General features: G+C 58.0%; 1 protein-coding gene across 6 annotated transcripts in view; it reads left to right on the top strand.

Moving 5' to 3' along the window:
• ANKRD11 (ankyrin repeat domain 11) overlaps positions 1-19,145 on the top strand; it is a 117,845-nt gene extending 98,700 nt beyond the window's left edge. For 3 of the 6 annotated variants that reach the window (XM_018061886.1, XM_018061883.1, XM_018061884.1), the window contains 9 exons: positions 2,764-2,934; positions 3,029-3,232; positions 3,708-3,850; positions 6,154-6,301; positions 6,599-12,996; positions 14,690-14,788; positions 14,873-15,016; positions 16,224-16,316; positions 18,187-19,145. In XM_018061886.1, the coding sequence (XP_017917375.1) occupies positions 2,764-2,934; positions 3,029-3,232; positions 3,708-3,850; positions 6,154-6,301; positions 6,599-12,996; positions 14,690-14,788; positions 14,873-15,016; positions 16,224-16,316; positions 18,187-18,372 (7,586 nt within the window). In that variant the 3' untranslated portion in view covers positions 18,373-19,145. Of the gene's footprint in view, positions 1-2,241; positions 2,339-2,763; positions 2,935-3,028; positions 3,233-3,707; positions 3,851-6,153; positions 6,302-6,598; positions 12,997-14,689; positions 14,789-14,872; positions 15,017-16,223; positions 16,317-16,492; positions 16,653-18,186 lie in introns of all 6 variants that reach the window. The other 3 variants (XM_018061887.1, XM_018061888.1, XM_018061885.1) reach the window with 2 other exon arrangements.

Below are 22,348 nucleotides of genomic sequence, written 5' to 3'. Positions count from 1 at the left end.
AGGCCTCTTGGGACACCAGCGAAGGCCTGAGGGCTGCTGGAATCCTTGCAGCTGCGGCTGGGTGACCACGTCCCAGGAAGAGATGATAAATCTGCGCCAACTTCACAGAGGACCAGCAAGATGACCAAGCTTGAGACTCAGGGTGCCAGGTCACATAGTCGCGCTTTCCTAGTGGTGAGGGGACATTCAGCTCACGAGACCACCCCCTCATCAGCCTGGGAAGAGGCATGTCTCCATAGAAGCGGGGCACGGCGCCTCCAGCCCCCGCACATCACCCCCTGGCCTGCCCTTGCTGCTCACACGCACCTGTCAGTATCCATGTCTCTTAACTTGGCACCTGCCGTCTGGGCTTCTGTAGGTTCTGTTTTGCTTCTGGGTGGATGTAAGAAACAAAACCGTAGCAGAACACCAAGGGGAGTGGCCACTGCCTGGGACACTTCCTCTGCCGTGTCCTTGTGGTCGTCGCACAGGGCAGGAAGGAGGCTTTGCAGGTCTTTCTGGGGTGGGCGTGTGCTGACAGGACACGGCGGTCAGGCAGGCGGGCCCTCCTATGGCGCCAGCACCCCAGCCTCCACTCCTCTGTGGCCAAGCTTCCGGGGGTGCCCACTCCATCCGGGACTCGCAGCCCAGCCAGACGTGGGCTCCTCTAGATACTGGCACCCGCTGCGCCTGTAGAAAAAAACTGCACTTCAGTGTGGAGAAGCCAGCATCTCAGGAGATGGGGTTACATTTAGGGGTTCCTTTGTGTTAAGCCTTGGGAAACCTCCACCTGTGGGGTGAGAGCTCCTCACACCCGGCACCTGAGGACTCCTGCTGGGGTGCCTCAGCCCTCCAGCTCTCCCAATCCCCTAGGGTGGGGTCCTGCCTGCCATGTGCTTGGTCTACCTGTGGGTGGCCTTCGTTCTTCCTGAGACTGCAGGCCTGGGTCCCCAGGGCCCTGCCCTGCAACTGGGGTCAGTGTCTGGGCAGCAGGTGCTTCTCAGCTGCCACTAACAGCTTTGCAGGTGGAGCCCTCGAGGCGCACCCCTGGCCCTGGGTGTCACTGCCTGCACAGCCACTTGAAGACAGAGTCAGCTGTGGCCCTTCTGCCAGGTTCCTCTGGTGTCTTACAGTCACGAGCACGGCCTCTGTCCCGAAGACCTCTGTGCAGCAGGAGAGGAGTGGTGCTGGTCTGTGTGCTTCCAGGGTGACCTCGCGGGCTTGGCAGGGCAGCCTGGTGGGAGGCTGTGCTTCTGTTCTTGTCTCTGGGGAATTCGCGTCTGCATTGTCCCTTGGCAGCAGCCCTTGGGAGGCCACACACCTCGATTGTCTGAGGCCCTTCGGGGCTCGGGTTCTGACACCCAGGGCCGCCCTTCCACATTGTGAGGCTGTGCGCAGACAGATCCGTGTGACTGCTCAGTTGTGGCGTAGCTTCTGGGCCGGGCCCTGCGGCTTGACTGCCATCACCATGGCTTCATTTCTCAGGACTCCTTGGAGCCACCAGGTCCCTGCTCTGCCAGCTGTGCCCGGTGCAAGGCTGGGTCCCCTGCGCCGCCCCCTCCTCACTGCCTTCACAGCTTGTGGGGAAGCAGGGCTCTTGGTCAATGATAAGGAGCATCTTTTCTGAATTTCCTTTCTTGGGCCTCTGCCTTGTGGGTTAGTTAAAAATCAGTAGTTGGTGGGGTAGCCTGGGGAGTGATCACATAAGACACACATAAGACACAGATGAGCACTGTCAGCAAGTCACAGCTGTAGTTTTTATAAACAAGCAGTTTAAGGAAGTAGCAATGAAAACTCTTAAGAAGATGGAAAGTGATATACTTGCAGGGCCTGAGGTGGTGAGCGGTAAAGGTATGTGGTTTTGGGAGTGGCGACGTTGCCTCTCTCTGGGGTCTGACCCAGCCCAGGGGTGCAGGGAGAACCTCTCAAGCATGGCCCCCAGTGGCGACGCGGTGGTCTGCACCCCATGACCTAGGACACCTCACACAGGGGCTCCCCCGGAACACACAGGGACGCAGGGGAGGGATCTGAGACTTGGTGGATCCCCGGTTCCCATGAGCTTTTTTTTGGGCTCCTGATCCCAGGAGTCGGAGTGCTTTTCTCTCCATCGCCCCTGCCCTGTGAAAGACACGGGCACTGTGGCTGTCTGCGGCCACCAGGGTGTGTGTGAGGGGCCCGAGGAGCGCAGTGCTTGTCGTGAGGAGGCTGAGGGGCGCCGGGCTGGCCCCGTATCTTGTTAGTGCTCTGTGTTGATGCCTTTAGATGCCTCCAGCTCAGTCCACGCCGTGGTACTGCAAGGCTGGTTCGCTCCTCGAAGCGCCATGGCATGAGATGGAGGCTCCTAGAAGCAAGAAGAAAGGTACAGTACCGCCCAGTCAGCCTTGACCTCTCCATGGGTCTCTAAACTGTGTTTGCATTTTACATCTGAACTGTTTTGGAGGCGGGTGGGGCGGAGGCCCTGGACCACAGGCGCGAGCAGTTGCTAGACCGAGGCCCGTCCTGTGTGAGCGGGGACTCGGGTTGGCCGTCCCGCCGCCTGGCGTGCAGGGAACGGTCTGGGGAGGCACCTGGAGCAGTAGATGGTCGGTGGGGGCCAGGCTTGGCTTCAGTGGCTGGTGACGAGGTGTTGGAATCGTGTCCCTAGCATGGTTACTGCCGGAAGAGGTGATGCCGGGTGGCCTGCGTGCCGCCAGCTGCCCCTTCCCTTCCTGCGCGGCCAGGTGAGGCTCCGGGGTCGAGGGCCCCGTGGCATGAAGTGTCCCCTCTCTCCCCCACGCCTCACAGAGAAGCAGGGTCCTGAGCGGAAGCGGATCAGGAAGGAGCCCGTCACCCGCAAGGCCGGGCTGCTCTTCGGCATGGGGCTGTCTGGGATCCGCGCCGGCTACCCTCTCTCTGAGCGCCAGCAGGTGGCTCTGCTCATGCAGATGACGGCCGAGGAATCCGCCAACAGCCCAGGTGAGCCCAGGAGGTCCAGGGCTGGGGGCGGCCCTCCCTTGGGCAGTGGCAGATTCCGCCTGCTAACCTCTGCCATCCTCTCCTTGGCCTGCAGTGGACATGACACCAAAGCACCCCTCTCAGTCAACAGTGTGTCAGAAGGGGACGCCCAACTCTGCCTCAAAAACCAAAGATAAAGTGAACAAGAGGAACGAGCGTGGGGAGACCCGCCTGCACCGGGCGGCCATCCGGGGGGATGCCCGGCGCATCAAGGAGCTTATCAGCGAGGGGGCAGACGTCAACGTCAAGGACTTTGCGGGTGAGCGCTCGGAGGGTGGGACCAGGGCAGACTCTGACACAGCACCCTCTTCCTTCTCCTGTGTGCCCAGAGCTACCTCCTCAGGAGGCCTGGGACGCCGGAACACTGGAACACCTGCTGAGCATGATCCCCACATGTCTGACCCAAACCTGATTTAGGGATACTGATATTTTAAGAGGTGCTACCTTGAATTTTTCCAAGACCCTGGGACCAGTCCCTGGGGTGGCTTGCTGCACAGAGGCCTGTCCAAACCCACAACCTGCTCTGTTTTCCCGTGTGATGATACTGCCCACCTGTCCGGACCCTTCACAGCTTCCTAGTCTATAGGGTTAACCACTAGCGGTCATGGGCAACCCAGAGGTGCCCCAGGAAAGAACACCCAGGCTGGGCACCTGTCCTTAGAGTTTCCGGTGCCACCCGAGGTGGAAGTGGCCTTGAGGGTTAAGTCACATACGTGCTGAGTGTCTGTTTCCAGGCTGGACGGCACTGCATGAGGCCTGTAACCGGGGCTACTATGATGTCGCGAAGCAGCTGCTGGCTGCGGGCGCGGAGGTGAACACCAAGGGCCTGGATGATGACACACCCTTGCACGATGCTGCCAACAACGGGCACTACAAGGTGGGTGCCTCCCCGCAGACCCCAGGGTGGGCCTGCTGCAACTTCCTGGTCTCTCTCCTTCCTGGTGGCAGGGCGACCAGGAAGTGAGTCTTTGACCACCACCGACCCCAGCTTAGCCCAGCTTTCTGCACACCTGCCATGGCTTGTGTGTCAGGGTCCTGCTCTGGCCACACAGGTATGGTTGGATATTAGAAGGTTGAGTGGCCAGCCCCAGAACGGGAGCTCTGTCCTCAACACTGTGCTGTCAGACCAGGCACCTTAGACGGGTGCAGCCACACAGGGTGACCCGTGAGACCAGCCAGGAGCTATGAGCCCCTGGGGTGCCGGCCCAGCACTGGAGACACATGGGTAGGTGAGGGTCTGGCCACTTCCACACCACAATGTCTTGAAAAGGTCCCTGTCTAGAGACGGCAGGCAAGCGTGATGGCGTGTGACATCTGGTCTTTGGTGGTGGCCCTGCTGGTCACTGCTGGCAGGTGCCAGGGAACCAGCAGCTTGGCCAGGGGGATGGGCACACCGGGACAATGACACATGGGTGCCAGGAGAGGTTGGGAAGGGCTCTGGGCTCGAGATGCCAAAGCTTCTGTGGACACCTGAGTGCTGACGTCAGAAATTAGGTAACATTTTAGGGAAGATGAGAGGGGTTTTGTTTTTCTTTCTTAAGAGCCCTTGTAGAGAAATAGGCTGAAAAATTCATGAAATATCTAGGATTTGCTAAAAATATCCCCGGGGCAGTGGGCAGGTATACATGAAGTGAGGCCTGCATTTGTAAGCTCATCTTTAAACTTGTTGTTAGAGAATGGTCAGAGGCCTGTGGACATGGGGCGTCAGGACAGGGGGCCTCTGCAGAGGGGAGCTGGAAGACCAGGAGATGGGAAGTGACCCTGGACTGTACAGGTGGACAAGGGTGTGGACAGCAGAGACCCTTTCTCCATGTGAAGGGGACTGGCCTACATCGCTAGTCCTAGAGGGAGGGGGCTCATAGCGCTGGGAGCATGGTGGCCTTCAGCGGCTGGGGTGGCTGGCCCCCAGCTGACAGACAGCAAGGGCACGGCCCTGGAGCCCAGCCTCTGGCCCCAGGGTTGTGCACGGTGGTTGTCCCCAGGGCAGGGGAGCTTCCGCAGTGGAGATGCCGTTACTGCTCTCCCCTGTCCAGTCTGCCAGCCATCGAAGGGAGGCCATCGGAGTGAAGCGAGGATTGCGATGGAGCAGTGGTTTCCTGATGCACCTGAACACTGTCTGCTCGCTGTTGGGCGTGCAATAGTAGTGTCTCTGAGCAACCTGCACTTGTTGGTCAAGACAGACAGATCAACTAGGGGACTTGCTTGTGGTCAGGACTTCGCTTTTCAATGCAGGGGACGCCACTTCAGTCCCTGGTCAGGGAATGAAGATTCTACATGCCTCACAGCCTAGAAAAACAGAAACAGAAGCAAATTTTAACAAATTCAATAAAGACTTTAAAAATGGACCACATCAAAAGAGAGTGTAAAACATTAACTACACCCCACTTAAAAAATATGTTATTCCAAGACTTGCCTGGGGGTCAAGTGCTTAGGACTCCATGCCTCCTTGGCAGGAGGCACGAGTTCCACCTGTAGTCAGGGAACGAAGATCCCAAATGAGGCGTGGCAGGGCCTGAAAGAAAGGAGAAAAATACATTATTACTAAAAATGTAACTGTCATCTGCATCTCCAGCTAGTCATGATCTTTTTGCTGGTTCAGTTCAGTTCAGCCACTCAGTCGTGTCCGACTCTTTGCGACCCCATAAATCGCAGCACGCCAGGCCTCCCTGTCCATCACCAACTCCCGGAGTTCACTCAGACTCACGTCCATGACGGTTTGAAATATTGTGACAATCACCAAAACGTAACACAGAGACACCAAGGAAGCAAATGGCCTCAGGGAAATGGTGCTGATAGACTTGCTGGGTGCATCACAGGCCTTCATCTCTACACAGTATGACGAATCAAGGTCTGCCTGCCCTTGGGTTCAGCGGTCCTGGGCACAGACTAGAACAGGCAGTCTGACTTTTAAAATAAAAAACATGAACTACACCTGCTTGTGGAAGCTTGGTCTTTGTTTTCCCTACTCTAACAGGCCCCCCCACCCCACCCTTACCCAATACAAAACTTTGAACCAAATACTAGGAACCTGTGTGATGGGTCTGTGGCGGGGAGCGGCCCGGTGGGCAGCACGCACAGCCTGTAGCCCTCAGCCTGGTCGCGCTCAGACCCTGTGAGCAGGCGCTGGTGTGGCTGCTCCACGGTCCTCACGTCCCTGACGTGCCTCTTGCTGCTACATAGGTGGTGAAGCTGCTGCTCCGGTATGGAGGGAACCCTCAGCAGAGCAACAGGAAGGGCGAGACACCGCTGAAGGTGGCCAGCTCCCCGACCATGGTGAACCTGCTTCTGGGCAAGGGCACCTACACGTCTAGCGAGGAGAGCTCAGCTGGTCAGTGCTGGGGGCGGGGAGCGGGGAAGGCGGGGGGGTGGGCGGCTGAGGGGCAGGACAGGTGGTTTCACTTCAGGCAGCCTGCTTGGATGCCTGGTGCTGATGGGAGCTTCCGGACTGAGAGCACCCAACCCTTGATGGGGGCTCTGGTGCAAGGCCTCCAGCCCCTTGTCTGTGGAGACCCCTATCTGGCCACTCGGCCCAGGGCCAGCCTCAGTCAAGTTATTCAAGTTCTGGGCTTGTCTGCCACTGCCCCTGCCTGAACAGCTCCTGACTCCTTTCTCCCTATTCCTGCAGAGAGTTCCGAGGAGGAGGAGGAAGACGCCCCGTCGTTCGCACCTTCCAGCTCGGTCGATGGCAATAACACAGACTCTGAGTTTGAGAAGGGCCTAAAGCACAAGGCCAAGAATCCAGAGCCGCAGAAAACCGTGACCCCGGTCAAGGACGAGTATGAGTTTGACGAGGATGACGAGCAGGACAGAACCCCCCCAGTGGATGACAAACACTTACTGAAAAAGGACTACAGAAGAGAAGCCAAGTCAAATAGTTTTATTTCTATTCCCAAAATGGAAGTGAAAAGCTACACTAAAAACAGCACGATTGCACCAAAGAAGGCGTCTCATCGCATCCTGTCGGACACGTCTGATGAAGAGGACGTCGGCGTCGCCGTGGGGGCGGGGGAGAAGCTGAGACTCTCAGCCCACACCATGCTGCCCGGCAACAAGACCCGGGAGCCTTCGAACTGCAAGCAGCAGAAGGAAAGAAATAAAGTGAAAAAGAAGCGAAAGAAAGAAATAAAGGGCAAAGAAGTGCGGTTTGGGAAGAGGGGCGACACGTTCTGCTCGTCCGAGTCTGAGAGCGAGTCCTCGGAAAGTGGTGAGGATGGCGGGGACTCGGTGGGCAGCCCAGGCTGCCTCAAGGAGTCCCCACTGGTGCTGAAGGACCCCGCCCTGTTCAGCTCCCTGTCCGCCTCCTCCACCTCATCCCATGGCAGCTCCACCGCCCAGAAGCATAATACCGGCCATGCAGACCCACACGCCAAGCACTGGCGGACAGACAATTGGAAAACCATTTCCTCTCCTGCCTGGTCCGAGGTCAGCTCCTTATCAGACTCCACCAGGACAAGACTGAGCAGTGAGTCTGATGGCTCCTCTGAAGGCTCCAGCGTGGAGTCACTGAAGCCAGTCAGGAAGAGACAGGAGCACAAAAAGAGGGCTGGCCTGCAGGGCACGTTACCCGACAGGAAGAACTCCTTCCACCCGAGCGGGGATGGTGCCATCCCCAAGCTGGACAAGGAGGGCAAAGTCATCAAGAAACACAAGACTAAACATAAACACAAAAGCAAGGAGAAGGGGTTGTGCTCTGTCAGCCAGGAACTGAAGCTGAAGAGCTTTACCTACGAGTACGAGGACTCGAAGCAGAGGGCGGACAAGGCCATCCTCCTGGACGACGTGCCCGCTGAGAACAAGCTGAAGGGCCTGAAGCATGAGAGAGACCACTGCAAGAAAGAGGAGAAGCTCAGCAAGATGAAGTCAGAAGAAAAAGACTGGCTCTTTAAGGACGAGATGATCAAGGTCTCCAGAGAGGAGAAGTCGCTGAAGAGAATCAGGGACCTGAACAAGGATGGGGGCAGGGCCTTCCGGGAGGAGAAGGACCGTTCAAACAAGGCCGAGAAGGAGAGGCTGCTGAAGGAAAAGTCTCCTAAAGAGGAGAAGCTGCGGCTCTACAAAGAGGAAAGAAAGAAGAAGTCCAAAGACAGGCCCTCAAAGTTAGAGAAAAAGAATGACTTTAAGGATGAAAAAATTCCCAAAGAGAAGGAGAAGATCTTCAAGGAGGATAAAGAAAAACTCAGAAAAGAAAAAGGGTATCGGGAGGACTCTGCTTTTGACGAGTACTGTAACAAAAGTCAGTTTCTGGAAAATGAAGACACCAAGTTCAGTCTCTCTGACGACCAGCAGGATCGCTGGTTCTCGGACCTGTCAGATTCCTCCTTCGATTTCAAAGGGGAAGACAGCTGGGATTCCCCAGTGACAGACTACAGGGACATGAAGAGCGACTCTGTGGCCAGGCTGATCCTGGAGACGGTGAAGGAGGACAGCAAGGAGAAGAGGCGGGAGAGCAAGGCCCGGGAGAAGCGCGGTGACAGGGACATTTTCTCTCGGAAAAAGGACAGGGATGGCCTGGAGCGGCGGCGAGAGCACGTGGCTGACAGGCACAGGGCCGTCCCCAGCTTTCTCTGCGAGAAGGACAAACGGCGGCGTGAGTCCACAGAGGGCAGCCGGGACCGGAAGGAGCCCCCTGAGGCTGCTAAGGAGCGGAGAGATGGGCGCGTGAAGCCCGAGGAGGTGCACAGGGAGGACCTGAAGGAGTATGGCTGTGACTTTGGGAAGAGCCTGGAGCCCTGGGAGAGGCACCACCCGGGGAGAGAGAAGGAGAAGAAGGAGAAGCTGAAGCTGGAGAAGCACAAGGAGAAGTCCAGCGACAAGGACAAAAGTGAAAAACTCATCCTTGAGAAATGTCAGAGGGACAGAGAGTTTGATAAGTGTTTTAAAGAGAAAAAGGATGCCAAGGAAAAGCATAAAGACGTGCACAGCAAAGACAAGGAGAGGAAGGTGTCCCTTGACCAAGGCAGAGACAAACGGGAGAAGGCCTTCCCTGGAATCCTCTCTGAGGACTTCTCCGAAAAAAAAGACGAGAAAAAGGGCAAAGAGAAAAGCTGGTATATTGCAGATATCTTCACAGATGAAAGTGAAGATGAAAAAGACGACTACACAGCGAGCGGATTCAAAGTCGGGGAGGCGAGTGAGGGGCGGGGGGATGGCCCCCCCGAGAGAGAGGACGGGCGGGAGGTGCACCCCCCTGACCGGCACCGGAAGCACTCAGCCGACAGGCAAGCCCATGCTGAGAAGCAGAAGGACAAAGAGATGAGGGAGAAGAAGAAGGAGAAGGGGGCCGCGGAAGGGGGCAGGGACAGGAGGGAGAAGACCTTCGAGAAGCACAAGGAGAAGAAGGACAGGAAGGACCGCACGTCTGTGGACGCCGTGCAGGACAAGAGGGGCAAGCAGAAGCTACCTGAGAAGGGGGAGAAGAGGCCCCCTGCGGAGGCCAAGGCCAGGCACCGGGAGAGGCCGGACCGTGAGCAGGGCCGCGAGAGGAGGGCCAGCAAGGGTGCTGAGGCGGAGAGGAGCCTGCTGGAGCGGCTGGAGGAGGCGGCCCTGCAGGACTTCCGCGAGGACTCCCACGACAAGGCCAGCGAGGCGTCCTCCGACGGCTTCCCTGACCGCGGCCAGGACCCCAGCCTCAGCGCCCTCCTGGACGTGTCCTTCCCGGAGCCCCCAGAGGAGCGGGTGCGGGAGAGGGAGCGGCACCGGCACGCCTCGTCGTCCTCCAAGAAGAGCCACGATCGAGAGCGGGGCAAGAAGGACAAGCTCGAGAAGAAGGACAAGAGCGACGACTACAAGGACGCAGGCAGCCGGAAGGACGCCGGCCAGTATGAGAAGGAGCTCTTGGACAGCGACGCTTACGGTGCCTCCTACGGCTCCAAGGCTGACGCAGAGGATGAGCTGGACAAAGCCCTCGAGTTGTTTTCTACTGAAAAGAAGGAGAAAAATGATCCTGAACGAGAGCCCCCCAAGAAGGTGGAGAAGGAGCTGCGGCCTTTCGGCTCCAGCGCCCTCAACCTCCTGAAGGAGAAGCGGCGGCGGGAGAAGCACCGCGAGCGGTGGCGAGAGGACAAGGAGCGGCACCGGCACCATCGTGAGGAGCCCAAGCCCCCAGCCAGGGACACCGCCCCCAGCGCCTTCCGAGACAAGGCCAAGGACGAGGGTGGGAAGCTCGGCGATGCCAGGCTGAAGGAGAAGACCAAGGAGAATCCCGAGAAGGAGAAGGGAGACCCTGCGAAGCTCAGCAATGGAAATGACAAGCTGCTCCCGGCCAGAGACCCGGGCAAGAAAGACGTGCGGCCCCGGGAGAAGCTTCTGGGCGACGGGGACCTGATGATGACCAGCTTCGAGCGGATGCTGTCCCAGAAGGACCTGGAGATTGAGGAGCGGCACAAGCGGCACAAGGAGAGGATGAGGCAGATGGAGAAGCTGCGGCACCGCTCCGGGGACCCCAAGCTCAAGGAGAAGGCGCGGCCCGCAGAGGACGCACGCAAGAAGAGTCTGGATGGCCCACCCAAGAAGCCACCTGGGCCCGACCTCACCCCAAAGGACAGAAAACCAAAGGAGTCTGTTCCTCCTGCCCCCGCCACTGAGAACAAGCCCCACCCGGGACTAGGAGTGGACCCCCGGGACTGGCTGGCAGGACCCCACATGAAAGAGGTCTTGCCTGCGTCCCCCAGGCCTGACCATGGCCGGCCCACTGGGGTCCCCACCCCCGCCTCGGTGGTGTCCTGCCCCAGCTACGAGGAGGCCATGCACACGCCCCGGACCCCGTCCTGCAGCGCTGATGACTACCCCGACCTCATGTTCGACTGCACGGACCCCCAGCCGATGTCCAGCACCTCTGCCAGCGCCTGCTCACCCTCTTTCTTTGACAGGTTCTCTGTGGCCACAAGTGGGATTTCAGAGACCCCAGGCCAGACACCAACGAGGCCACTGTGCACGAACCTTTATCGCTCGGTCTCCGTGGACGTCAGGAGGACCCCCGAGGAGGAGTTTGGCCTCGGGGACAAGCTGTTCAGACAGCAGAGCGTCCCCGCTGCTCCCAGCTACGGTTCACCAGGACAGCACCCCGAGGACAAGGCCCCTGGCCCTCCAGCACCCGCGGAGAAGTTCGCCTGCCTGTCTCCAGGGTATTACTCCCCGGACTACGGCATGCCCTCCCCCAAAGTCGACGCCTTGCACTGCCCGCCTGCGGCCACAGTCAACCTCACCCCCTCCCCAGAGGGCGCCTTTGCTGGTTTACAAGCCAAGTCCCCCTCTTCACACAGAGATGAGCTTTTGGCCCCGTCCATGGAGGGGGCCCTCCCCCCTGACCTTGGCATCCCCCTGGATGCCACGGAGGACCAGCAGGCCACTGCAGCCATCATCCCCCCGGAGCCCAGCTTCCTGGAGCCCCTGGACGAGGGCCCCTTCAGCACGGTCATCACGGAGGAACCGGTCGAATGGGCGCACCCTGCTGCTGCAGAGCAGGGCCTGCCCCCTGCCCTTATTGGGGGCACTCCTGGTGACACGGCCAGCTGGCCTGTGGGGTCGGACCTCCTCCTCAAGTCCCCACAGAGGTTCCCAGAGTCCCCGAAACAGTTCTGCCCTGCCGAGTCACTCCATCCCGAGCCCCCTTACCCAGCATCCCCCGTCTCATACCCTCTGCCAGTCCCCGAGCCGGGACTGGAAGCTAAGGACAAGGCCGAGGGAACAGTCCCAGCCACCGTCTCTGCTTCTGAGGAGTCGGCCCCGTTCGCCCCTCCCTCCCGGCTGGAGTCCTTTTTCAGTAACTGCAAGTCCCTTCCTGACGCACCCCCTGATGCGCCCCCAGAGCCTGCGTGTGTGACAGCCGTGGCTCAGGTGGAGGCACTGGGGCCCCTGGAGAATAATTTCCTGGAAGGTGGTCACAACCTGTCGGCACTCGGCCCGGTGGAGCCGGTGCCCTGGCCCGGTGCCTTCCCCGCTGCCGAGGACGACCTCGACCTGGGGCCTTTCTCACTGCCAGAGCTCCCTCTCCAGACCAAGGATGTTCCCGACGTGGAAGCAGAGCCTGTGGAAGAGAGTCCTCTCGTTCCTCCAGAGAACACCCCCTTGGGGGCCCCTGTGCTCCCAGGCAGTGGGGAGGCTGCTGGGGCAGCTGCTGACCAACAGCTGGTGTCGCCTCCTGACCAGGCAGCCACCCGGCTCCCCACCGAAGCCGCGCCGGAGCCCCCAGAGGAGCCAAAGCCAGCAGTGCTGCCTGAGGCCACGGCAGAGGGAGGGTCCGGGCCAGAGGGGAGAGCCCCTGAGGACTCCCACCCTGGCTCAGGGCTCACACCAGCCCTCTCAGAGCAGCGTCCACCAGGGAGTGGAGATGAGGAGCCTGAGGGCCAAGATCCCTCGGCCTCGCCCCACAGCACCCTTGATGCCCCTGTGGATGGCTCGGCTCAGGCCCACGTGGCAGATGGGGCCGGCCCTCAGGACAGTGCCGGGCCCGAGGGGCCCCCGGACAGCGTCCAGCCTGAATCCGCCGAACCAGAACCTAAACCCATGGCTGAGGCCCCGAAGGCACCCAAAGTAGAGGAGATCCCTCAGCGCATGACCAGGACCCGTGCCCAGATGCTGGCTAACCAGCACAAGCAGAGCTCACCACCCACTGAAAAGGAGCCCACGCCCACGCCCACGCCCACGCCCACCCCCAGGGCCAAGGGTCGTGGCTCTGAGGACGACGACCCCCAGGCCCAGCACCCACGCAAACGCCGCTTCCAGCGCTCCAGCCAGCAGCTGGCCCAGCAGATGCACACATCCACGCGGCAAACACGCGAGGTGATCCAGCAGACGCTGGCCGCCATCGTGGACGCCATCAAGCTGGACGCCATTGAGCCTTACCACAGCGACAGGTCCAACCCATACTTCGAGTATCTGCAGATCCGGAAGAAGATTGAGGAGAAGCGCAAAATCCTGTGCTACATCAGCCCGCAGGCGCCACAGTGCTACGCCGAGTACGTCACCTACACCGGCTCCTACCTCCTGGATGGCAAGCCACTCAGCAAGCTGCACATCCCCGTGGTGAGTGCCCGCCCCAGAGGCAGGGAGCAGCCCCCTCCGCACTGGCCTCTGCCACTCGCCATCTGCCCATGACACTGCCCAGTGTCACCTCCCTCCCTGCAGCCGCCGGGTCACCTTGCGCTCGGACCCCGGCCCACCTGCCTCAGGCACACCCAGCCCCCTCTGCACCCCTTCCCACAGCATGAGGCTTTACAGAACCCAGCCCTAGACCCCTCTTCCCCAGGTGCCGGAGGGCGCTGCTCATGCCTCCTGGAAGCAGGCCCCCACCCAGCAGGCCTACCGGACACAGGCCCCAGCCCGCCTGTCAGCCGTCGGCTCCCCACATTCGTGCAGCTGTGACCATCCAGGCCCCGCCGTGCATACCCCTGGTCCCATCCTCATACTTGCATCTGGGCTGTGGGCAGGTCCTGCCACATGGACCTCTGGGAAAGCATGTCCTCCATGTTTGGCTGCCCCCCACCCCCCACCTGGGAACAGGCACAGGGTTCATGGCCGTGAGAGCCCACCTGGGCTACTTCTCTCCATCCGCAGCCAGAGCCTGGCCACTTGAGCTTTGTGATGCTCCCCAAGCGCCACCTGTTCACACATGAGCATTACCTCGCCTCGCTGTTTGACACCATCCCCTCCTCTGCTGAAAACCCAGCTTTCCTCTTGTTCTGTCCATCAGGCTCAGGGCGGGCTGTGTCCCACGTGTGTGGCCTGTCCCCAGACAGTCGGGGCCTGAGGCACTAGGTTCAGGAACCTGTCCTGGGATCTCTGTTCAGGGATAGGGACTTTCTGCCGATTGTCTGTAGAACACTTGGAACTAGAAAACAGGCAACAGCCGAGGGTGCTGTGGCCCTGCCACCTGAGTTCACCCACAGCAGCCTGCGCGTGTGCCAGGCTCAACCCTGTCTGGGGTGCAGGGCTCAGGGTCACGGCAGGCTGCCCCGCAGGTGGGCCTGGGCTTCCGCCCTCAGGAGAAGGAGGAGGGGTTCTCAGGGCCGAGACCCTGACGGGGACATCTGCCAGGTGCCCTGGGCCCTGAGGGGGCAGGCAGGCAGCTGGAGAGACCCAGCTGGGGTTTCCCTTTTCAAGTTTTGAGCTAACTTTAAACCAAAAGATTGGAAGACAGCGCATGCCTCAAGTGCGGGCCTCAAGTGCAGCCCTTCAGATGGCCTGTGGCTGGGAGCTCTTCCTCCCTCCTGCTCCCTCCAGCCCGGGGTCAAAGCCGCACGTTTCCTGTGTGACTCAGAAGCACTGGCTTCTCCCTGTGGGGTGGCTGCCGGCATCCATGGGCTTCTCTGGCCTGGCGGTGTCTCTTCAAAAGTTGCCAAAGTGGCCGGGCAAGTCCTCCACCCTGGGGAGACGGGTAGGGCCACTGTCCTGTTTGTGTCGCTTCTCGGCAGCTGCGTCCCAGTGCGCCTCACGTTGCTCGGAGCGCGTGAAGCCTGTGGTAAACGGGACCCTGCCAGTCCCCTGCTCCTGACCGCACCAGGGCAGCGCTGCAGACACCCAGTTCTTGGCTTCCCCTGCCGCCTCCCCCCACCCTCTTCACAGGTGCCTGCAGCTCCCTCGGGGCAGGGGGGCTCACTCACCTGCTCCCGGGGATGCGTCCAGCTGCCGCGGGCTCCTGCTTGGCATCATGGGACCGTGGCGCGTGGGCTGGGGCAGCACTCGGCCCCCAGTGAGCCCTTCTCTTCTGTGGCCATAGATCGCGCCCCCACCCTCGCTGGCGGAGCCCCTGAAGGAGCTGTTCAAGCAGCAGGAGGCCGTGCGGGGGAAGCTCCGCCTGCAGCACAGCATCGAGCGGGTGAGTGCGAGCGGGTGAGTGCGCGCGCCCCGCCCCGCCCCGCCCCGCCCTGCCTGCGCAGCTCACCCAACCCCTCTCCCGCAGGAGAAGCTGATCGTCTCTTGCGAGCAGGAGATACTGCGGGTCCACTGCCGGGCGGCGAGGACCATCGCGAACCAGGCGGTGCCGTTCAGTGCCTGCACCATGCTGCTGGACTCAGAGGTGTACAACATGCCGCTGGAGAGCCAGGTGGGGCGTGGGCTGGGCCTGTGCTGACCATTTCCTCTGAAGCTCACATGAATTTCGGATACGAGCAGCCAGAGCTGCTGCTCTGGGGCTTCCTGAGCAGAGGACCCTGAGAGACTGTCACCCTGGGGACGCGGTGCTGCCACTGATGGCAGGCGGGCCCAGGGGCCTGTTACCAGTGACTTGCCAGTCTGGGGCAGGGCCCAGGGCGCCACCTGTCAGAACACACGGTCTGCCTCGTCGGTCCTCTAGAGTGGCCCTGCATGTCCACTCCAAGGGTCCAGCCTGCCTCTGTCCCAGTAGGTGGAGCCTGTGCCCCTCAGGGCCCCTAGCCCATGCATGGACATGTCAGAGATCTCATGTGCAAAAAGCAAGCTGACTTGTGTGCATCAGCCGCTACAACTCTGAAAACAGCCCAGAGTGTGTCCTTCCGGGCCTGCCTTCTGCCTCTGTCTCTGTTCAGGCCTCGGCACCAAGTTCCCCAACAGGCTTCCATCCCCTGCCCACTGGCAGATCATGTGGAGACTGGCCACATGCGATGCAACAGTGGTTAAAGATTTTCCATTCACTTACCTATAATCTTTAAGGATACAAAAGCTTTAAAACTTTGCTCAGGTGATGTGCTAGCCGTGACATGGTTTTCACAAAACAAAAAGCTTTTATCGATAGAAGTTTTGCTTTTTGCATCTAAAAGAAAAAAGGATCTGCTGACCTTGAAAGGGCGTTGTTGGGCTTCCTCTTGAAGGTCCAGACACGGGAGGTCTTGGGCTGGGGCTCCTCAGGCAGGTGGCTGCCTGCGGCTCTGGGGAGAGGCCCCGCCAGCTAACCGCCAGGAGCCGGTGGGGAACCTGGTCCACTCCTAAACCACTGTCCACCGCAGGGGCCCTCAGCCACCTTAGGCCTCCCAGATGTCCTTTTTAAAGAAAAAAACCACTTGCAGTTTTCACAAAGAAGAAACTGGACACATGCCATCGTGGACTCACCCTGAGGGGGTGTCCAGAGTCACCCGCAGGGCGGCTCCACTCTGGACAGTGTTGGGGGGCAGCTGCCTGGGCCCATAAGGAGGGCGGGGGTCTGTGTCCTGCTAGTTGGTCCTTGATGTGGGGACATGGGGGGGTTCCAGAAGCTGCACCCCAAGTGAGGGGGGCGGCCTTGACTGCCGGGAAGCTGCCCCTCCCTGATGCTCCCATGCACTTGGCTCTCCCTGCAGGGTGATGAGAACAAGTCAGTGCGGGACAGGTTCAACGCCCGCCAGTTTATATCCTGGCTGCAGGATGTGGACGACAAGTACGACCGCATGAAGGTGAGCCTCCCTCCCTGAGCGGCAGCGGCGGGCCGGGCTCTCCGGGTGGGGGCGGCTGCTGTGGGGCTGCGTGTGGAGGAGGCAGCTTCACACTGGCTCTGAGCCCAGCTGGCAGCAAGCGAGCGAGGCCTCCCCGCCCCCATGTTGCCTCTTAGAGTGTCTTCCCTCCTGTCCAGGTGTGCGGGGAGCAGCTCCTGTCACCAGCTGGCGGTCAGACCTCTGTGGGACCCCACCTTGACCCTCCTCAAAGGTCACAGCATCCACCAGCAGCCCTGCCCTGGATGTGCTGACCAGTGCAGCAGGCAGAGGACAGGGGGGAGATAGAGAGCTTAGCAAGTAAGAAGCACATCCTCCTCTGTAGGCGCGTGAACACACACCGGCAGTGACGCGCCTGCTACAGAGTAGGGCCCATGAGGCAGGGCCTGCTGAGTGTGGAGTTGATGGAGGCGAGACCCAGGTTCCACGCTGGGCTGCCAGCCTCACCCCCACCTTACCTCGCTGACCGCCCCCAGCACCATACCCAAGGGGGTGGCCAGGGGTCCAGAGCAGAGAGGCAACAGCTTACAGGGCCTTCAGGCTTGGCTGAGGCCATGTTTCTGACAGGCTCCAAGGGATGGAGGTCACATGGTCAGTCCTCCCACCACCAGCCTGCCTGAAGGGAGCTGCCTGGAAAACTTTCCTATAGGGAGACACTTTTTCACCAAAGTAAAATGAGACTTGGTACATTAAAAAGACCACGTTGAGTCTAAGTTTCCTTAATGTGCCAAGAACTTAAAAAGTAATAGAAAAAGAAACTGGTGAGGTATAGAGAGCAGGGGCACGGGATGGCCACACCCCCGTGGAACGGGCTCCTTGCGCGTGGCCGCTCGCTTGGGACCACAGGACGGACAAGGTCCCGCTAGGAGACAGGCCTCCCTCCTCAGGCCCCGCACCTTCAGGGCAGTTTTCTGGGTAAACAGGCATGCCTGTTGGGTGTCACGGGGTTTCAGCCTAACAGTTTCATTTCAGTCACTGAAAACTCGGACTGTACAGCAGTTCAGAAGCCCAGGAGTAGCTCAGGCTCGGGAGCACCCAGAGATGGAGACCCTACGTAGTACCTTAAATTAAGTAAGAACAGCGGGACTCTGAGGGTCATGAGTGACTGTGCGTGCTGAGGACGCCTGGCCTGCTGGTGCACACAGGGCTTAGTTCTGAAATAGGTTTTTAAACTGAATTATTTTAAAGCACTTTAGAGATTGTGATACCCTGCCCTGAACGCTTGTGTGCTCATCTGAGAAAATAAGATGAGCTTCCTGCACAATCACTGTCACATGGTTAAGTCTGTTAACCCGAGTTTGTGCTCCCACCCGCCATGCTGCTATCTCCCATGTGTTCCCAAAATGTGCCCCGCACCCCCACTCCCTCACACCTCCTCCCCCCCGCAAGCCCACACTGCTGCCTCGGGTTATGACCCGTCTGGGTAACCCAGGTACTGTCCTCATTCCAACATTCTGCATTCTTAACATGAAACACACAGCACAGACTCCAGTCTGTTTGCCTTGGTACCTATTTCTAATGCTGAGAATGCGAATGAAGCCAATCTCATCAGCCATAAATAAAGTAATTGTAAAGTGAAAACAGAAAAGCAAAACTGTTACAAGTTCTGACTAGAGGCGAAACCCCCAGGCATAGGGGCATAAAGCAGGAATGGACAGACGCCTGTGTGCTCAGCAAGGCCACTCACTGGGCAGGATGAGACCCAGATGCAAGAGGCCGTCCCAAGGCCAGAGCTTAAAAGGGTCCCCCGCCCCGACCTCGCAGAAGTGCCGCGGCAGGGGGAGTGGGCGGCAGGGTCTCTCCTCCCTCCTCACCTGCCACATTTCCCGTGCAGACGTGTCTCCTGATGCGGCAGCAGCACGAGGCGGCGGCTCTCAATGCCGTGCAGAGGATGGAGTGGCAGCTGAAAGTCCAGGAGCTGGACCCCGCCGGGCACAAGTCCCTGTGCGTGAATGAGGTGCCGTCCTTCTACGTGCCCATGGTCGACGTCAACGACGACTTTGTGCTCCTGCCGGCCTGATGCATAGGGACAGCTGCACAGGACACAGGCGAGCCCCCCTGACGTGTGCTGCCGAGTCCAGGCGGCGGGAGGAGACCATGTCCCCAGTGGGGACGCCTAGGGAGAAACCGCACTGGGTCCCTGGTGCGCCTCCTTCCCACCAGCCCCCGCGGGAGGACGCAGAGCCGGGGGCACAGGCACAGGCGCGGTGGCCTCGGGCTCTTCTCCGGCGGCTACGCAGGCATCTCAGGAGCTGCAGGATGGAGAGCAGTCTTTAAATTCCTGGTTCCATTTTTGATCAACTCAAGAGAATAAAACTAAGGCGTCTACCCCTCAGCAACAGTGGTCTCTGGTCAGAGGGCGGGGAGAGCACCGGGCCGGCTGCCGTCCTGTCACCACGAAGCTGCCGATGGCTCGGGCCTCAGACCGGGGCCAGGACGCTGGGCCGGGCGAGGGCCTGGCTGCGCCGCCCGCCCGCCCGCCTCACAGGGACACGGAGGCAGGACACTCAGTTGTGTTTTTAATGGAGTCAAATCCACGTGGTTTGTATATTTTTTCCTTTAATCTTGGGCATTTTGTTTCTCTTTCTGAGAACATAACTTGAAACACTACAGAGCCAATAATCATATAAAAAGTGTACCCGTAAACGCTGTACAGTTTTATACACGTTCACAATGTACTTTTGCTGCCTTCTAGATAATTTATTTTGCAACACATTACTGCACAGTTGTAAATAACTTATGTACTGTAACATCACTTCAGTTATGTGTAAAGAAATAAATAAATTAATTACATGCTCTTTGTACACAACCCCTCTCAGGAGGGCAGATGTGGCTCTGAGGGGAGGGGTCCCTCCCTGGAAACCCCAATGCCTTCAACCTTTTTCCTTTTGAAACAAATTATACTTGCACCTCCTTTCCTGCCCTTACTGGGACCTGAGTGGCTGTCCTCTGCTCACAACTAGATGGCTGTGAGAGTAGGGGTCACCCAGTGGCTGTGTCCCCAGGGCCCATCAGAGCGGGAGGAGACAGGCGAGGCGTGAGCCATGGGACAGCTGGTGGCCTGGGCGGTGCAAACATGGATCCCTGGTCTCCCAGCTCCCCATGGGACCCTGCCATGCAGGGCACCCACCTAGGACGTGGGTCCTGCCTGAAACCACATACTCTGATCTCGTAATTACGTCTTGGGGTCTGTGCTCCTCTCGGGCCAGGGGTGTCTGTCCAATGGCTGGCCCAAGGTGGAAGGCGACAGGTGGAGGCCACAGGGCCGAGCTGGGGCCAGCCTGGCCTTTGGGGATAACCCTGGGCACCTTGACCCCCACTCCTGTGCTTTTCTATACCTGGTAGGGGTGGGAGCTGCAGACACAACCCCATTCAATTTCCTCTTTGTGGGCTCCCTGGCCTAAGCTCTCACCAGCCCCCCAACTTTGTGTTCCCCCTCATCGCCCAGCACCTTTCTCAACATCAGGAATTAGGCCACACGTGTTCACCTGGTCCATCCTGGCCTCAGCACCGTCAGGCCACCCCTATGGAGACCCTGCACCTGGTGGAGCCCACACCTGGTGTCGGTCCCACCTGCTGAAGGTGCTGGTTCTGCACCGACGAGCCTGTGCAGAAGTGCGCCCCATGTTTGGCATGTCTGAACCACAATGACGTGACTCCCAGCCACGAAAGACAGATGTCACGGATGCTGTCATCGGCATGCCTGTACACGAGTAGGACCCAGAAGACAAAAAGGAATTAAATTTCAGGATATGTAGAGAAGCCGTAAGAACTCAACCATAAAAAATTCTATTAAAAAATGGGTCAAAGACTTGAACAATCCTTTCTCCAAAGAAGATGAACAAATGGTCAATAAACACATGAACAAATGCTCAACATGACTAATCCCTGGGGAAAAGCAAATGAGAACCACGATGAGATACTTCTTACACCCATCAGGATGGCTGCTAACAACACAATAACAAAACAGAAAACAGCAGGTGCTGGTGAGGATGTGCAGAAAGTGGGATTCTCCTACACTGCTGGTGGGAATGAAAAATGGTGTCGCCATGATGGAGAACACTGGAGGTTCTTCAAGAAATGTAAGTAACATATAATCCACTGATCCAACTTCTAGGAACACAGGCCACAGGAACTGAAAGCAGGGTTTCAAAGACTTGTCTACACCCCAGTGTTCACTGCAGCACTGTTCAAAACAGCTGAAACATGGAGTCAACCCGAACTATCCATTGACAGATGAATGGATAAGGAAAAGGTGAAGTAGTTTTTCAGCCTTTAAAAAGAAAAGAATGAGGTACGATGGATGAACCTTAAGGACACTATACTAAATGAAATAAGACAAATACTGGGCAATTTCACTTATATGACATACTTCTGAGTAGTCAAAGTCAGACAAAATATGACACACTTTATTTTCCTGGGCAGCAAAATCACTGCAGGTGGTGACTGCAGTCATGAAACTGAAAGCTGCTTGCTTCTTGGAAAGAAAGCCATGACAAGCCTAGGTGGCATATTAAAAAGCAGAGACATTACTTTGCCAACAAAGTTCCATCTAGTCAAAACTATGGTTTATAGTCGTATGGATGTGAGTTGGATCATAAAGAAATCTGAACACCAAAGAATTGATGCTTTGGACTGTGGTGTTAGAGAAGACTCTTGAGAGTCCCCTGGACTGCAAGGAGATCAAGCCAGTCAATCCTTTTAAAGGAAATCAACCCTGAATATTCGTTGGAATGACCGATGCTGAAGCTTAGGGTGCAATACTTTGGCCACCTGGTGCAAAGAGCTGACTCACTGGAAAAGGCCCTGATGCTGGGAATGACTGAAGGCGGGAGGAGAAGGGGACGACAGAGACAAGATGGTTGAATGCTATCACCAACTCAATGGACATGAGTTTGAGCAAACTCCAGGAGATAGTGAAGGACAGGGAAGCCCAGGCTGCTGCAGTTCATGAGGTTGCAGAGTCAGACACGGCTTAGCGACTGAACAACAATGGTACCGACATGTAAAGGGAGAGATGGACAGGAATACAGTAATAGCAGGAAACTAACACGCCCATTCACACCAACGGACAGATCCCCAACAGAGAATCAACGAAGCAGTGGAGTCCCAAATGACACAAGAAAACAGACTTTAATTGATCTTTTCAGGACAGTACATCCCCAAGCCCTGAATACACATTCTTTTCAAGTGCACACAGGGAACATTTCTGCAGTACTGCCGTGCTGAGTCACTTCTGTCGTGTCCCACTCTTTGTGACCCTATGGACTGTTGCCCGTCAGGCTCCCCAGCAAGAATACTGGAGTGGATTGCCTTGCCCTTCTCCAGAGGATCTTCCCAACTCAGGGAGCAAACCCATGTCTCCTCCACCTCCTGCATTGGCAGACAGGTTCCTTACCTTACCTAGCCGCACCTGGGAAGCTGCTAGGAACACATACCAGGGCATAAAACAAGCCTCAACACATTTAAGAGGACAGAAATTACCCCCAAGCATCTTTTCTGACCACAATGGCATGAAACTCAACCACAGAAAAATAAATGACCACTCTCTTCTGTGGCACTTTGGAGGTGCTTCACCATTTCAGGACAAAGCTGAACATCACTTTCCTGGTGGATGATGAATAACACTTTGCACCTTTTATGAGAAGCGTTTGGCCAAAGAAGTTGCTGCTGACCCTCTGGGTGAAGAACACAGGAAGCTCATGTGGTCTGAGTCAGTGGTGGGGATGACAGATAAGGCTTCTGAGTCTGCCTGCCCCTGAGTAAGGGGCGTTCCTGTCCCAGTCTGCACCGAGCTGCTTTCTGGATGCCAATCTGAGTGTTCTCAAATTGGTCATTGTTAAAAATAGGAGGGGTAGAAAAATATTCCTGGACTCCCTGACACTACTGTACCTCACTGCCTGGGGCCCCCCAAAGCTACACAATCTACAGATTTTTCAATCTCTAAGTAATACGATGTCCGCCAGGACACTATGAGAAAGCTCCTAAACAGAGAA

The sequence above is a fragment of the Capra hircus genome, chromosome 18 (assembly GCF_001704415.2).
Source record: "Capra hircus breed San Clemente chromosome 18, ASM170441v1, whole genome shotgun sequence".
Taxonomy (NCBI): domain Eukaryota; kingdom Metazoa; phylum Chordata; class Mammalia; order Artiodactyla; family Bovidae; genus Capra; species Capra hircus.
The sequence above is the reverse complement of the archived record's forward strand: the minus strand, read 5'-3'. Positions and strand labels throughout refer to the sequence as shown.